The sequence below is a fragment of the Aphelocoma coerulescens genome, chromosome 20 (assembly GCF_041296385.1).
Source record: "Aphelocoma coerulescens isolate FSJ_1873_10779 chromosome 20, UR_Acoe_1.0, whole genome shotgun sequence".
Lineage (NCBI taxonomy): Eukaryota > Metazoa > Chordata > Aves > Passeriformes > Corvidae > Aphelocoma > Aphelocoma coerulescens.
The window spans coordinates 15,835,128-15,852,791 of NC_091033.1; the positions used below are offsets into that span (position 1 = coordinate 15,835,128).

At 40.2% G+C, this 17,664-nt stretch overlaps 1 protein-coding gene across 3 annotated transcripts in view; it reads left to right on the forward strand.

Moving 5' to 3' along the window:
* Positions 1-17,664, forward strand: part of PREX1 (phosphatidylinositol-3,4,5-trisphosphate dependent Rac exchange factor 1) — a 147,276-nt gene that overhangs the window by 74,831 nt on the left and 54,781 nt on the right. For 2 of the 3 annotated variants that reach the window (XM_069034522.1, XM_069034523.1), the window contains exons 6-9: positions 6,705-6,866; positions 12,642-12,775; positions 16,218-16,333; positions 17,311-17,460. In XM_069034522.1, the coding sequence (XP_068890623.1) occupies positions 6,705-6,866; positions 12,642-12,775; positions 16,218-16,333; positions 17,311-17,460 (562 nt within the window). The remainder of the gene's footprint in view (positions 1-6,704; positions 6,867-12,641; positions 12,776-16,217; positions 16,334-17,310; positions 17,461-17,664) is intronic. The other variant, XM_069034524.1, reaches the window with a different exon arrangement.

Below are 17,664 nucleotides of genomic sequence, written 5' to 3' on the forward strand. Positions count from 1 at the left end.
GAGGACTGGTTAGGTAGGGATGATTGAAAACCTAATGATGCCTCAGTTTAAGTGGCCTTTATTTGGGGTTATTGTGGAGAGAGTTTGGTGCCTGTCTAGTCTGTGGATCTGCATGATGAGCAACATCCATGTGTGCAGAAAGGGAGGTTCTGTGGCATCCGGTACAGTAAACAGGCCAGGGGATGTGAGGGCTTCAAAATGTGAATTCCTGACCAAGGATTTGGTTAGTGCTTGTTTTCTTCTTTTCATTCTGTGGCGTGTTCCAGGACTGTTACTTTGCTGCGTGTTCAAGACTGAAAATGAGAGTTGGTTTTGCTTTGTTACAGAGATCCCTTTTCTATAATCCGAGAAACTTCAGCCAGATGAAATAGTGGCTGGGTTCTTAATTTTGATCTCTATATTTGTGCTGTTACTAAAGGTGAAGTTTTAATTTCCAGCAGATTTTCTGTCACGGTTACCATTTGTATGAAGAGAATCATTATTGGTATAGATCCTGAACACCAGGTTTCTTCATCCATTTATTCCATGCTGGAGACATCTTAATCCGGCCAGAGTGGTCAGTATCTGGTGTACCTTGCTATGATTATCTAAAAGTGATCTTTAACCAATTTTGTCCCAAAATTTTCTGGACTTTTTGGATTAAATCAAAAGATCACTGTTGGTACTTCATATTTCTTATCTTTTGCTCTGTGTCCTTGACACACTGGTAGCAGCTCTGAAGTTGCTGTGGTTTCATGTGCTGGGTCTGGTCCTGCAATGTGGGGACCAGCAGTCATCTCTTGAGCCACAAAGGGCCATCTTAGAGAACTTCCTACATTACTTCTGCACCTCAGTGCCTCTGATTTTTCTCTTAGCATTACTGTGTTGCTAAGTCACTCGTTGCTAATTAGGCCTGCTTAACTTCTAATTTTTTTGGGAAACATGGTTATGAGTGCTGGGACTCAATCAGTTTGGATAATCTGTAGACCTTTTTATCTACTGACAGCTTGGCTGGCAAATTGAAATTTCTGTGCTGTTTTAAAAGCTCTACAAAATATTAGAATGGCAAAAGATGCCAATACTACAAAATCCTCTGAAATTTCAGGGCTTTTAATCAAATCCTACAAAGATGCTGGCTCCAGGAAACACACCAAAAAGAAACTCATACTTTTGATTACAAGATAGTAGCATCATTGGTGCAATGACATTTTGGTATTTTTGACTTTAAATTTACCCCTTCCTCAGCACCATTCTAGGGCAGGTCTTTCAGGAAGTGTGAGGTTCTGTATCAGGGACTGGAGGAATGACAAAAGACTAGGAGAAAATAAATATTTCTAAGCTACAGTTAAAATCTTTTAGTGTTAAATGGCAGCTGAAGTCATTGGGCTTTGGGGATCAAGTATTGGTGGAAATAAACTGTTGGCTCCCACGCTCCTTGATGTGTGCACCTGTATATGTCAAAACCCCTGGGGATCAGACATCCTTTCTTGGAAAGCCAAAGCCAATACCATCAAGAAACAGTGTTTCTTGCCTTCAAACCACAGTGGGGTAAAGATGAATTTGCCCTCCCTGTGCCTACCCTTGGCTCTGGGGCAGCTGACCCAGACCCACATGTGCCTGTTGAACAAATGGCCTTGCAGGGAGGAGCCGTGACTGGGCATCTCATGGTGCTGCATTCCATTTTTCTATGGATTTCTTCTTGTTTACAGGCTGATAAAAATCACACAAACTGTTCACTTAGTTGAAGATTCCTGGACAGGAAATAAAAGTTTTAAAAAAAAGCAAAGAGGAATTAGGTTTTCATTATGCAACAAATCTGCCTCAGTCAGTGAGATAATGCCATCACTAGAAGCTGTTTGGCTCAGAAAATATCAGTGACCATTATAAAGCGTGTTGATTGTGATTCTCAAAGGTAGTGAGTTTGTAGCAAATAAGTTGTGTCCCATTCAAGACTTATTTGATAGTTGCTAATATGAAATTACCAGAGTGGTCACAAATGTCTCAGACATGAGAACAGTTAAGGGAAAACACAGGTGGATTCTGTTTGTGCTGACCAGGAAAATGGAGCTCTCCAAGCAAGGGAAAAAAAGGATAGATTTAAAAATAGCACAACCCTCAAATGAAATGTTTGTTCTCCCTTTGCTACTGAACTTCAGTTATTGCTCCTGAAATAGCTCTTTTGTATTCATGGGGATTTGATCTTACTTTATCGAATTCCCAGGGCAAACAGATACTATTGTATTCCAACTGATGAGAAAAGTCATAGACCAGAGCTAGCCTACTTTCCTCTTTTACTTTGTTTTTAGCAAGAGTTTGTGAACATCCAGATTTTCTGGTAACTTTGATATGACCTTGTCTAATGTAAGTATTTAGCGTAGCCAAGTAGGTGGGTTTGATAAAGCTAATATGCACAAGGTAATTCAGACTTGTTTGTGTTTGAAAGTAAACTGAAGTAGTTGGGTAAGGCACATATTTTAAATACTGTAACTACTTTTGATTAATATCATATGTGTGTGTGTGTGTTCTTCAGAATAATAGCATCTGGCATGGAGTTGGTTTGGGTTTGGGTCCTAATTAAGTTAATTAGGAATAATACACTGGAATATCTCCAAGTGCTGATCCACTTTAAGCATTGCAATAATTTCCAATGAAATACGGCATCCTGCAACGAGTGACCTTATGTTTTCTCATCCTCTGATGAAGCTGTTCAGGTTTTTTAACTAACAAATAATGGAGACAGAACAATGATTCAAATGATGGTGATTGATAAATTTCAATTTTATTTATACTTTCACAGTTTTTGTGGCACAAACATTGGAAGTTTGAAGTGGCTGACTGTAAACAGGCTTCTGGTTGGGTTTTTTGGTTTGGGTTTTTTGTGAGGGAGGGTAAGGTGGGGTTTTTTGTGGGTGAGGTTTTTTGGGGGTTTTGTTGTGTGGTTTTTTGTTTTTTGGGGGTTTTTTTGGTTGGGTTTGGGGGGTTTTTTGAGTTTTATCATTTTGGTAGCTTTTTCTCTGTCTAATTTGCAAGCCTTTTGTGTGGTTTGAAGGATGGGACTCAAACCTAGCTATGGCATTTCATAATCTCTGTACAAATAGAGAAGTAACGATATTAATATTTTTGCCCCAATGCAGTTCTTGTCTGCTTCAGACAGAATGCAAGAAAATTAGTGTAGAATTTGTCAGTCAGTAAATTAGTTCCTTATAATTGAGAAGGAGGCTTGGACTAGGGTCAAGCTAAACAAAGCTGTGTTGGCTGTGATGGGCATTGGTTTTTGGGAAGAAGGAAGGTAGCAGAGGTGAAGGGACACCCAGACCTTTAGGGCATCAACCGTGTGAGCCACTGGGAGCCAGCACGGGTCTGTGGCTGGAGAACTTACTGAGCAGATGTTTCCAGCAGGAGGGTTTGGGTGAAGGCAGCTCTGTCTTGCCCGTGATAATTGTGGGACTCTATTAAACTAGTGTTAACCCCACTGCTTAGGAGTAGAAGGAGCTGTTGTGTAAACCAGTCTCTGAACAAAAATTTTCTTTTCCCCTTAATAGAGAGCATTTATGTCAGCAAGGAGCAAACCCTGGGGCAGTGGTGATCATGAGTTAATCACACCATCGTGTGGGGATTAGGCACAGTCACTTGTGTGTCCTTCCTCTGGCACAGGAGGAATGTGCAGCACATGACAGCCACACCCTGCTGCTCCTGAGAGCCCAGAGTTCACAGGGTTTGGGCCTTGACTGAGGTCTGGTCTGTTGAGGATTTGTGCAGACTCCAGCCAGAAGTGCACATTCCACCTCTGATCCTTTAAAAATATCGGAGTGTACACATTTCCATGGACGATTAGGGCAGTAATCATGTATTGCTTCATGTGGGGCAGAGTCACTAGCCCTGGGAGGGGCAGAAAAACTTTTATGCAGAGAGCAGTCACCAGAGTCAGAATCCCCTGGAAAGGAAAGCCCAACAGTGAGGCCTTCATGAATCACTGCGTGCACTTGGAAAGGGAAAGATGGGAAGTCAGTGGTGTGCATATAGAACAGGATGAAAGAAGGTTGCCTTATTGTCTCCCTCATCTCTCCATTCCTCCTGTAGCTGTTCAAGAAACAGAACCTTCTACTTGGCCATAATTGAATATATTTATCTTTGGGAGGGTTGGTTTTTTCTCCTCCCCTTCCCTCCCCCAAGAAAAGTTGTGTTGCTCTTAGATTCATGACACTGTGTGGTTGAAATCCAACCCTATGTAACATAATACTAAAAATTGTCTATTTTCCCTACAGAGCTGTAAGGAGCCCTGCCAATTTATAAATCATGCTTTTGTCTTCCACGTATGCATATAATCACAAATAACTGCTGATATTTATAAAACTGGAAACATGTTTTTATTGCATTTTAGATCAGCATATGTTGTAGGTTTGGTGACACATTGAAGCTAATCTGTTTTATCTGATCTACCATTTCTTGTCAAGTATTTACCCTGAAGAGACATTGACATAAATTACAAATTTTAACAATATGCAGAATTAAAAAAACTATTGTGATTGGCAGGTACACAGAGGAAGCCTGATGTGGCATTTATTTTCTGGTTGGTTTAAGTGGAGAATGAATTTTATACAGTCAAATATTAAAAACTGTAAAATACAAATATAAAACATATAAAACATTTATGTTTACAGAAAGATGGTTTGGGTTTTTATTGCAGTTTGTTTGGGTTTTTTTTAAGCACATTTTGGAGCTGAACTGTTGATTAACACAACTTTTTGAACTGATAAACAAAGAAATACGTTGTCTTTTGTTGTGTCTGTAAACCTATGTTGCTTGGCAGCTCAGCTAGGGCTGCAGCTCTGAAGCTGCGGTTGGTTTGTGCCCTGGGCTGTGGCACAGAGCAAGGCAGCCTGGCAGCAGTGATCTGCACCAGTCAGTGCAGTGTCAGCATCCCTTGTATAAAGTCCATGTTAAGCCATGCTGAATGTCCTCAGGAGAATAAAGATAGGGAGAAGGAATTTTTAAAATAAAGAAACGCGTAACTTTCAACTGCAAAGTGTGTTTGCTGTCAGCTTGAAGTACACAGTCAGTATTCTGTAGCAAGGGAGGACATGGGGAAGGATGTCAGAGACTTCTTAAAAAACAAAGAAGAAAGAAAAGTGTGTTTTATGAATGATTTTAAGAAACTCTTTGCAAGAAGTAGTTTTCTGCAAGTGGCAGCAACCTCATTTCCTGGCCCTATTGGTGCACAAGTTGCAATACATGAGAGCAATTCCAGACGACAACGTCTTTGGGCTTTGTGGAGGACAAAACTTACCCAGGGATTGCCATCTGGGCTGTCTTTTAGCTGCCTTTCAAAATGTTGTGAAATGCTCTTAGAGTTTACACATCATAAGTGTGTCACTAAAAAAAACAAATACCCAGAGCTCTCTCCCTGTGTTTTGGAAGTGCCAAGCTCTGCTCTTTTGGGAAATGGCGGTGTCAGGGCAGCATGGCTTTGCCTTGCATGGCTTCAGACAGGGCTGTGGAGGAGCAAGTGCCAGTCCCAGGCAGCACCCTCCCTGCCTTTCCCAGCCTCCTCTCCTGCTCCTGGGGTGGGACTGGCGTGGGGAAGATGCTGGTTTTTTGCAGCAGGATGTGCTGTGAATGAAGAGGTCTTTCTCTGTATTTTGGTGATGTTTTTGACACGGATGTTTAGACAGTGCTAGTGCGTACATACCTGTTTCCAGTGCAGTATGGGTGACACCGGAGCTGCAGAACTTCATTGATTTTTAGTGAGAGTCATCTATGTTGCAATCATGGAGCAGAGGCTAGTGTCACCAAAGCATAACACGTCTCCTGCCTTTGCTTTTTGAACACTGACTTTTCTTGGCCTGACTTTCAGCAAAAGCAGAGTAAAGACTTCCACAGGGAATTTCATTTTTGATATCAACTGACATTTGTAGCAGTGAGCCTCCTTTCCCTGTGCATCTGTTACTCTGTAAATCACAGATGGGTTGAAGCAATCTAGCTCCATTCAGATCACAGTGCTGGGCAGGCCCTCTGGCTGTACCCAAACTTGTACTTGTGTCTCATGCAGAATGAATGCAATTCAGCAGCACAGGATTTTTAAACAACCAAATAACATATTGAGGCAAAACAGTGAGAAAGTTAAGTATTTCAGTCTTAAACACCATATTATGTATCAAGATAAAATTACCAGCCATATTTTAGATTTCTTTAATGTATTCTTAGCCAATCGTGGCTGACTGTGAAATACTATTGGTCTAAAAAAATGATTTAATTGTGAGTTGACAGTGGTTGCCCCTTTTGCCAAACTAGTTAATATTGTCAGGTCCTGAGTTTTGCCTCTGCTGTTTTTCCGTGGGTGGGGCTTAACTGAGCTGTTGTACTTTGAAACAAGTGAAGCAGAGACTCTTACAGACTCCTTCAGAGCAGAGATGTTGTTTGTCTCTATGTCAGGACATGTGCCCCAGCCTTCTAAACATATAAAGTAAACACATCTGACGCAGCAAAACATACTTGTCTTGAGCTCTCTTAATGTGGCATATTTCACATGTGCAATTGCCTCATTTATTTAACAGCATTCATATTAACCCTGTAGATGAAGAAGGGAGAACAGCATCTACAGTAAAATGCCCCCAAATTCACTTTAATTTTGTAGTGGTTCTGGCATTTTTGTGCAGGATTGCTTGCTAATGCTCATACCTTTCCATGAACCACTTCTCAGTTTGTGTTTTCTCCTTTTTTAAAAGGAATTAGCTAAGAGGACTCCCTCTAAGCATCCTGATCACCCAGCTGTCCAGAATGCACTGCAGGCGATGAAGACAGTCTGTACAAATATCAACGAGACCAAGAGACAGATGGAGAAACTGGAAGCCCTTGAACAGTTGCAGTCCCACATTGAAGGATGGGAGGTAGGAGGCAGGACCAGCAAGCTCCCTGGAGGCAGTTAACTGCACAGTTTAATGGGCTGGAGTTTAATGAATCATGCTGTGTACAGGCATTTATTTGTGTTTCTTTTGTGATGTGTAAATGCTCTTGAAGGTGTGGGCAGCATCACTCTGGGGAGTTTAAAATTTAGTTTTTATTTTGTGTGTGCAGGCTGCTGCTAAATTGTAGCAGAACAAATGGATTATGAAAGAAAGGAAGGTGTTAGAGCTACAATGGAACTGATGTTTCAAATGGGCAAATCTCACTTGAAAGGCAGATAGATTGGAATGAAATCTGGACTGGTCTAAGTAAAAGAAGTTTCCATTCCTACAAGCCTTTAGTTTTTCTGGGAACTTAGAAATTTATTTCACTTAGCTTCATATGGTATGGATTTATTGTATAAAAGATAAAGGTGAGATTAGCAAGCATTGGATTGGAAAGCAACTGGTCTATTTGTGTTTGCTCAGTGAAGTTACTCATGGATGTGTTTCTTGTGATGTGTTTTCAGTAGGTGCTTCTGTGTAGGTAGAAGCATTTACTATGGCAGGGAAAAAACTGAAAGGGAGGAAACTAGAATGTGAGGGGGAAGAGGAAGTGTCTAAAGTTCAGTAGAAATACTGGGAAGTCAAGAGAGTGCAGGGGGTTGGCAGCTGATTTTATGATGACTTTAACTGAGGCCCTTGAATCAGTGGAGCTGGAAGCCTCTGAGAGGTGCACCATGGCAAGTCAGGGGTGTTAAGTGGTCTCATGAAGAGTTTGGCATTGGCTTTTAGTGAGGCTGACATTTAAAGTGTTGAGGCTGATCACTGCCAGCTGAGGATTTCTTAGCTGAGGATATTTTGTTACAGGTCATGTAAACTTCCTCATGACTGGACTCTTGGGTGCTCCCTATGAGTCTCTTTTGGGTTGCTTTTTATCTTTTGTGTATGTTTTAAACCTTGCTCATTTTCTCCCTGAAGGATGTTCTTGGCATCCAGCTACAGATGTGGTAACAGCCCAGATATCCAGCTTTGTAATTTCTGGATAGCAAGCTCAGCAAGCAAAGTTGTATAATATTCTACATAGCAAGACTTCTAGAAGCAGATAAAACATTTCAGGTTCAATGCAACTCATGGGTGATTTAGGCAAGAGCCATGATTTGAAATCTGTAGTCTGAAGCATGACTATTACAGTGTCCATGAGGCCATAAATAAAGTGATATCCAAACTTATTGGGGTTTTTTTCTAGGGTTTAGCTTATCTACAGCAATATTTTGGGGCTGAAAACTCGTTCAGATTTGTTTCTGTGCACTGTTTTTGTAACACAGACATCTAGGTCACTCAGCTCAAAATTTCAAAAAGGAAGAAGTACTTTTCCCTCCCAGTTAGCTGTGGAACATTTCTAAGCTTTTCTAGTGGCATATTGAATAGAAAATTTACTTTATATATCACAAATACAGGCTAATGTACCTGATAGCATTCTTTTCTTCTCTAAATATGAAGAAGTGTTAAACTGATTGATAGTGTCCAGTCTTCACAGTGCAAGGGTCTTAACAAATTGTGACTCTAGAATAAAGTGATGTTTGTAAATAACTGCTTTTAGTGCTTTCAGATCTATTTCGCAGGTTATTCCTAATGAGAAAGGCTCCTACCTTCTCTTTCGGAAAGCTGCAATTCTGAATTAAATAAAGTTTTAGATTAACAACACAGTCCTATAATTCACAGAGCTGACTGTAGAAGGAAGTCTGTAATGCAAATTTATACCTATTTTTAGTTTATCTGATGACAGCCTCTCCTGCTGGAAAGAGAAAATTTCCCTTTTCTCGTAGCACAGGTATGGATTCTGAAGCACTGGTGGCCTGTCTGTATGGTTATACACCATATATACTTATCAACAAGGCCTGCAGCTTCCAACTGTTTGAATCCAAGGCCTCTAAATTGTTAAAAAGAAGTGAAGACCAAGTATTAGACTTAGGACCAAGTATTTTACAAATATGAGACGTAGCCTGAACATGGGGAGTGTGCAAGCAACCCAGCATGAAGGTTGTACCTTTTACAGGTGATTTGGAACAGGTTCCACCTTGACTAATGTTTCTGTTTAACTGGACCAGAGTTTTCACTGGTTTCTGTGACTTTGCATTTCCTTTCAACTGTTCCAGTGGCCCATCCCTGCTCTGATCGTCATCCTATCAGTGCCACTCTCCAGTATTCCCTGCTTGGAGAACAGCATAACATCATTTTTCTTCTGCAGAGCCTCCTTGTTCTTCAGAGTCAGCTGTAACTTCACCAAGAGCAGTTAGTTGTCTTTAGAGCAATTTCCTTAGTTCAACACTTTTTCTTCAACCTCTCCACCCACCAATCCACGTCTTCCTCTCACATAAACTGTCCTGTCACTGTCCTGCACAGAGCAGATGCTGGTGTCACCCTGTCTGTTTCTGAGACAGATTGCAGTGAGGAGACATTTTAAAGTGACCCCAGTCTGGGAAGCCACTGAAGGCCTTCAGCTTAGTCAGAAGTCTGCTCCTCAAAATGAGCTTTGCTCAGATTCATGCTTTTGGAATGCACAGAATCCTTGTAGCTGTGTTACGGATTAGTTTCAGGCAGGTCAATTTGATTCTGGTTAATCCTTCTGGGAAACAAAGATCAGTTTCGAAAAAGGGAGAGGAAAAGTAGAGGATGCATAAGGAGACTAATTTTTGTATGCAAAACCAGTTTTTGTTTTCTTAGTAAAAAACAAGTAAATACAGTGTTTCTGTTAATTATATATTAATATTTCTGTGGGGACAGCTCCTCCCCACAGTGAGTTACTTTTCCTGAACAGTTGCTACATACAAGTAGCAAGTTCTCCCAGTCTGAAATGCATAGGGGAGCAAAACCCCGACCCCAGAACAGCATGAGTTGTAATGTATGTGTTGGTGCTTAGGCAGGTCGATCATTTCATAATTGGCTGTAATTTGCAATTCTACCAGCTATGATGTTTTCTATTCTTCCTTCCCCCTCCCCTTCCCCGCAGCTTGATCACACTTTGAAAGGTGAGAAATTCTACATTGTCTTTGAAACCATCAAATAAATCTTACTGTGTTTTTTACTATTGAAACAACTCTCAAATGGGTCTAAATGGGAGGCAGGTAGGCCAACAGCAAAAGAGGAAATGCATCAACAGTATTTAGATACCATCATGATGGGTCTGATGGAAAAATAAAGATTCATAGATTTTAAGGTGAGAAGCAACTGTTGCAGTAATTTGCTTTACTTCCTGCACAGAATAGGTCAGATAATTTTACTCGGTGATTCCTGTGTCAGTAAAAGATTGATTCCAATTTCCGATGTCACTGTGCTTGTTGCTTTTCCTGTTTTGGGATCTTTTGGAAAATTAAGTACTCGATCTTGTGATGCTCTGAAGTCTTGATTCCTCTGTGGGCAAATCATGTGATGAAGATGCTTTTCTGTTGTACAGTCAGTTGCTTTCTGTTCTTGTTTGCATGTGTTCTAATAGGACTTTGGGGTCGTAATTCTGAGATAGTGATTTCTCCTGGACATAGTAACAAGTCATTGTAAAAATAACAAGTTCTCATTACTGGATGTATAGCCAGTCTTCTCATAAAATGATTAAGAAACTGAAAACGTATCAGACAGCAGATGGAATTATTGCATCTAGCTGGTTCTTGTGTTATTCTGTCCAGAATATATAGAAACTCAGATGTGGAACACACAAATTGATGTTGCATCCTTGGTAGCCTTTCAAAGCTCTGGAGTCCCCAGCACAGAACAGACATTGACCTGTTGGAGCAAGTCCACAGGAGGCCACCAAGATGATCAGAGGAATGGAGCACCTCTGCTATGAGGAAAAGCTGAGAGAATTGGGATTCTTCAACCTAGGAAAGAGAAGACTTCGGGGTGACCTAATTGTGGCCCTTCCAGTGCCTGAAGGGGGAGCCTTCAAGAAAAATGGAGAGAATCTATTTACAAGGGTCTGGAATTACAGGACAAGGGGGAATGGCTTCAGACTGATAGAGGGCAGGGTTAGGTTGGGATATTGGGAAGAAATTCTTCCCTGTGAGGGCACAGGGTGCCCAGAGCAGCTGTGGCTGCCCCTGCATCCCTGGCAGTGTCCAAGGCCAGGCTGGACAGGGCTTGGAGCACCCTGGGATAGTGGAAGGTGTCCCTGCCCATGGCAGGGGGTGGCACTAGATGAGCTTAAAGATGCCTTCCAATCCAGGGTATTCTGGGCTTCTGTGAAATAATAGCTGCTTCCTTGTTAAGTAAAAGCAAGACATGGACAGCACACCTGTCAAGGTTCACTTTAGCAAACAATGTAATCAAAGCTTTGTTCACACCTTTAACTGCATTGCACATAGAAAGGCTGATTTGAGTGATTTTCCCTGAACAGGTTGATGGCAGCAGACTGCACCTTTCCCAAAAACAAAAGGAAAAAAAAAAGTCTCTCATGCAATGTCTAAAATCATTCCAACAGATCTTTGTGTGGTGACTTTCTAGAGGGAGCTGAATTTCATGTCTGTGTTTTGCAGAATTTTTCTTTTATTTGTGAATATTGGGTTAATGGACCTTTGAAAATTAAGCAGTCATGTAGATAATGAATGTCCTGCAATGCAAAAGTCAGTTCTCTTTTCCAGAAGGACTCAAGGCAGGGGGTTATATCATCTCACTGCCTTCTTGTCTGCATGCCAAGTGTGGAAGAAGTTGCTGTTACTCTAAGTTGTTTTTCCTCCCAACTTAAAAACAAAAGCAAAAACTAGTAACTGATCCAGAATTGGTGCTAAATGTTTCCAAGGCCTCAGGGTGTTTTTCTGAAAATGGACCTTTATTGATTAGTTGCTCTTGTACCTTCAAACTAATTGTAGATCAAAGAATTTAAGGCTAGTGCCTAAGGTTTAGCCAGATTGTCTTGTTTGGTCAATAGAACAGTTGTGGAGCAGATTTTTGACTGTGTGTGTGTTCAGAATGTGGGAACACTTGCAGTTTGCCTGTCCTGATAGTTATGTGGAAAGTCTCATAGTTACTTTTCATTTTGGCCCAACTACTTTGATCCTAAAGTGCCTGATTTAAAGAACTGTATGATTGCTTTTCCTCAGAATAATCTGAGTAACAGTTTGGGGAGTAAATGTTTGCGAGTGCTCTCCTGTGGTTTTCAGGTTCTGGCCAAGCTTCTAGGCTGGAGTGCTTGTAGCACCCAGCTTGGGTACCTCTGGCTGCGCCATGTGCAGGGCTCAGCCACTGCTGTCTGTAGCTCTGTGTCCCACCTGCTTGTGTTTGTTAGAACTCCAGGAAAGAGCACCTGTGTATACTCCTAACAATAGAGTTGGAGAGGTGCATCACCAGTGAGAGGATTTTTCAGAGAGATGCTTGATAGTGACGAATGTCAGTATCAGAGCTACAGTGGTAGGGAAAAACATTATTCTTCTAGAAAGCATTCCTTAAGCCATCATTTGTGGTATTTGCAACAATAGCTCAAGGTACGAAGGGAAGACTCGTGGTCTTGAGAGACTCACAGTACAGTTACTTTGAGAGTGAAAGATCTCTTCAGGAAAAGAATCCCTGTGAGTTTATTAGGGAAGATTTATTGTAGTGTATGAAGACTGAAAAAAATAATTTGTAAGACAAAACATGATGTGTTTAGCCATGTTAAGAAATGGAGACTTTCCTCCTTATGAGTGCATCAGTTATTTCACAGTTAAATGGCAGATAAAATAAGAGCGTTTTAGTAAAAGACCTATATTGTGCACTCTTAAAGGAAAGTTAATCTCTCATTTTATGTTTCAGGGGTCAAATCTGACAGATATTTGCACACAGCTCTTGCTGCAAGGGACTTTGTTAAAAATCTCAGCAGGAAACATCCAGGAGAGAATGTTCTTTCTATTTGACAATCTCCTGGTCTATTGCAAGAGGAAATCCAGGTGAGTCCCTCTGTATTTTCAGTTTTACCATTAAAAAGACTTGTAAGTGGAGGGTGTGATCAATTACCGATCACTCACTGTATTCTCTGTTGCTCTGTAGGGCTGAGTCACAGGTGGAACTTCCCTCTGTTCTTGACTATTTCTATTACTTAGGCAATAGGAGAGAGAAGTCATTGTGTGGTAGGATAAATATTCCAGGCAGTAACAGAGTGCACCTCTGAGAAGCGTTCAGTCCAAAGAGGAATTAAAACAGTGCAGCAAAAGCACAGGGTGCATTCTTACAGACAAAAAGCTTCCGAGGGCAGCTGCGTCTCCAGGAATTATGTGAAGGTGCCAACTTACATGTGAAGTTACGCTAAGCAGAAGAGGGTGATGTTAAAAATTATAAAAAGCCAAGATATGGGAAAGCGTAAGACTAAGCAAACGTTGAATAGATGCGGGGCCCAGGGGAGTGAGAGAGATGAAGATTTGGCAGTTGCTGTCAGCATTTGCAGCCCATGTGCTCTGTTTGTTGTCTTCCTTCCTTTCTTATCCTAGTAATTTTTTTTGCATCATCCCACCTAAGTCACCTTAAGTATTATTAATACCTGCTGCTTGTAATTAAAATAGCACTGGCAGAGTGGAAGGCAACTTGTTTCTGCAGCAATTATACAGTATTTCAGCTCCTGAGCTTTTCACCTTCACAGCTCCAGTCTCATTCTCATGTCCTGGTCTGTTCTGAATTTACAATGCATTCTCTACACTCCCTTCTCCTCTTCTTCCCTTTCCTGTAATAGAATCCCCCTGCTTCCAGTTATACTTCCTTACTGGTGATGGCCTGATAGAACAGACAACCCAAGTAGAAATTCTGTAAAACCAGTGCTCTCTCCAAAGAAAATTCTCGTTTCTCAAAATTTGGTTGGTGTTTTTTTTGTTTCTGGGTTTTTTTGGGGGGGTTGGTTTTTGTTTTTTGTGGGATTTTTTGTTTAGTTAGTTTGTTTGTTCTGGGGTTTATTTTGTCTTGGTTTGGGGTTTTCTGTTTGTTTTTGGTTTTTTTTTTTCTCTCTCTTTTTTTTCCCCCGGGAAAACAATGGAAATTTTGGAACCATTAAGCTGTGAAAACTAATTTCAGTAATGTTCAGACTTTTTTTGTGTGTGTATGATGCTGAATCTGTACAACCTAAATACAAATTATTAGGTGACATCTACATTCAAAATTATTAGATGAGACATAAATGTTTAAATTTAAAAAAAAATTACACCATTAAATCTAAAAGATGTATAATGTTATCTACCTGAAGCATTCTGACTCTGAAATGACACAAGGGAGAGGAAGCACTTCACGTGGACACTTTACCAGATTCAAAGTCCAAAATTCTGTGTGAAACAGAGTTCAGAAATTTGTGTGTTTTCTTACAGAAACTATTCCTTTAAAAAACCCCAGTTAATTTGATACTAATCTTTTACTTCTTCAGAGCTCTTAGAAACTGTTTTTCTAGCCTGTTTGTAGTTGAGGTTAGCCTAACTCCAGTGGTGTCCAGACAGTTTTTCTGGAACACTAAGGTTTAGAAAACAAAATGTTCTAGTGCCCTTTAAGCAGAACTTTTTGTACAGGAGACATTACCAAGCTCCTTTGTAGTTTGGCTTGATTTTGGAGGAGGCTGCTGTAACACTTGGATTTCTCAAGTATTGGTATTGTTTACCTTTTCTGACCATATAACTTGAATTGATGGGAAGTTGAGGATCTGATTTCCATTAAAAAGCATAATATTTCATGAAGTCTGCTGGGAGTTGCCTAATGTACAAGATATATTTTGGTCACTGAGCTACTTTAATTTTGGCTATTTCTGCTGTCCCGCTGCTATTTATAATTAGTCCAGAATGGAAATCAATGTCTTTTCCTTTGTGTTGGTGTGTCCATTTGGCCAGCTGCTCTCACACAACTGACATATTAGTGGGACACACCTTAAGAAAAACCCAAACCCCATTAAGAAACTGTCTATGTCTTTTCCTAATTTGAAATTAAATGACTTAGTTCTCATCTCATTGTGCTATGCTAACTTGTAGAAATCAGTGGAGTATTCCTTGATTCAAAAATGCAGTCAGAATTCAGGGCTCAGCCTTTGATAAGTAGTCAACAGTGCAGCATTCCAATCTGGACATCATATTTTGTCACAATAACATAAATTAAGGGTAGGATTGTTGAAACCAGTGTAAGGTGTGTTTAGAATCAGATCTGTGATTTTAGCTCTGTAATAGCTCCTTTTGCAGAAGCTTCGGGAAGTCTGGCAAACTGATGACATAGATTTTTACGGCTGAGTACTGGTTTTTAGTTTTAGCAGGATCATAAGCTGCTATTTAAATTGAATCCTGATGTCAGGAACAGTATGTTTCATGTAGGGAAATAGGCTGAATGTTTAAAGGGTTTCCCTAGGGCTGCGAGGACAGGTTTTCTTTTGACTTGAGGAGTTGTCTTTAGGAAAGGATCCAATAGCTCCAGGACCTCAGCCCCTGTCAATCCGACTGGACGTAAATAGGTGGTCATCACCAAATGTGTATTTGTCACTAAAGGTAGTTACAAAAGAAAAAATGTTCAGAAAAAATTGGTGATTCTCATTTCACCTCAGTTTATCATAGATATTTCACTCTGACAAGAAATTTTTCCCCAGATTATTTTTACTGCAATATTGTTTTAATCTTACAATTAAAGCTGCCACAGCAGAACCTTCACTGACTGGAATTTGAACACCTGCCACCTCTTAATGACCATTTGACCAGTTGTGTTTTGGCTTGCATAGCAGGGTTGTTCTTGGATACTAAAGCACAACAGGTGTCACTTGGATAGTTTTAAACCTATTTTAGGCATAAAAATCAGAACATAGCTAGTAATGAAAAGTGGTTTCCTGAATCTTTTGTAAGAAACTTCAACAGAGACACTATAAAGCTTATGGATAAGGATGTAAACTTGGATGCAAAATTGCCACAGCAGAATTTTCCCATACAACAACGTGTAACACACATGGCAGGACATGTGACACTGGCTTCTTTATGTGGTTCATTTCATATTTGAAGCTTGGTGCATACCACAAATTGATCAAAGCTTTAGGCAAACAAAGGAGTCAAATGTAATGTTGTCAGGTGATAACTGCAGTTGTCATCCTAAGGCTGTGTGCTGTTCATGGACATGTATTTCAGTCAGTCATCAAGAATATAAATCTTGAAGCTGCCTGCATCTTTACATAATCTGGCAAAACAAGCTCATTACTGCTGTATTGACACTGGTACACACCTATCTTGGAAATCTGAATGAGTATTCCAATTATTTAACATTAGAGATGTGGTCAAATACCACCAGCTACTATATTGGAATCCTCCTTTAATAGTCATATCTCAGATTGATTTGTTCATATATATGTTAGACTGTTTGCTTATGTGTTGCTAACAGTCTTCATCCTAATTGCAGAGTTACTGGGAAAAAAACATCTAAAAGGACAAAGTCAATCAATGGGTCCCTTTATATCTTCAGGGGCCGAATAAATACAGAAGTGATGGAAGTAGAGAATGTGGAAGATGGAACAGGTAAGTGACTAAATACTGTGTTTTAACTACACAGCAAGTTCAGATCTTGTGTTGGAAGGTGGTGCAAAAGTACTTGTTCTTTCACTATCTCCTTTAGTGAAATCTGAAGCAATCTATGGAACTTATAGCACCTTCATTATTGGACCAACTTACGTGGTTGAAAGACTGGAAATGCTTTCAGGCACTAGTCCTTCCTTCTGGAATGATCTTATGAAGAGTATGTGTACCCAGAAGCTTGTCTATTTTTTCTCCTAATCCAAGTTAATTTAATAAAAGATACTTCTGTCTTCTTTCCATCCCTTTTTTTTTTTTTTTTTTTTACATCTTAAGCCATTACAGCTAAAATAACAGAATTTCTGGATCTTCTTCTCATTTAGAATGCTACTAAATACTAGTCTTAGTATCCAAATTAGTAGCATGGAATGTGGCCATGAGCAAAATATGGGAATGGCAGTTCAGTTATGATTCTTGTATCCTGTCACAGAAGACTGGGTGGGTTTCTGATTTAATCCATAAAGGCCACACCAGCCCCTGCCCCTATTCTAATAAGTCAGGAATTACTATTATGTCCTTTAAACAGTCGACACATAGAGTTCCCATGTCATGTGGGCAGTGCAGGAAGTCCTTACAGTGCAGGAAGATAGCGTGTCCCCAGAAAATTCAGAACAACTAACCTGAACAAGCATCATAGACTTTTTCACTGATGTCCTTGTATTTAAAAGACTTTAGTTCTTCTTCTGAGGTGAAATCAGCAAGTGTCACTCTTAGGACTGAAGCATTTAGTCAGTTTGAATGGTCTATTGATACTTGTACTTCCAGAGCGGTAAGTACAGCGGGTTCCATGGGCAGTTGGTGAGGAACACCTCAGAAATCAAGGTCTTCAAAGAAGATGATTTTACTGAAAGTGTTCCACACTGGTTTGTTTAAAGGAGCAGGCTTTCTGCTTACTGTGTGCTTTGTGCTTTGGTCTTTTGCAGCAGATTACCACAGCAACGGCTACACGGTGACAAATGGCTGGAAGATTCACAACACAGCCAAAAACAAGTGGTTTGTCTGTATGGCCAAGACTGCTGAAGATAAACAGAAGTGGCTGGATGCTATAATCAAGGAAAGGGAGCAGAGAGAGAGTAAGTGGATGATGTATTTTGTACTGCACCAAATGAACTTGTAGGACAAATGTATATGCACGTACACATATTTGAGAGAAAGAGAAAAGGTTGCACTTTTTCCTCCATTAAACTGTCCTTATTAACAAAGAAAAGGGATTGAAAACAAATACTTTTCAATGTGTACCTTGGGATTTTTTTGACTTTTGTCAGTAAATTTGTCCA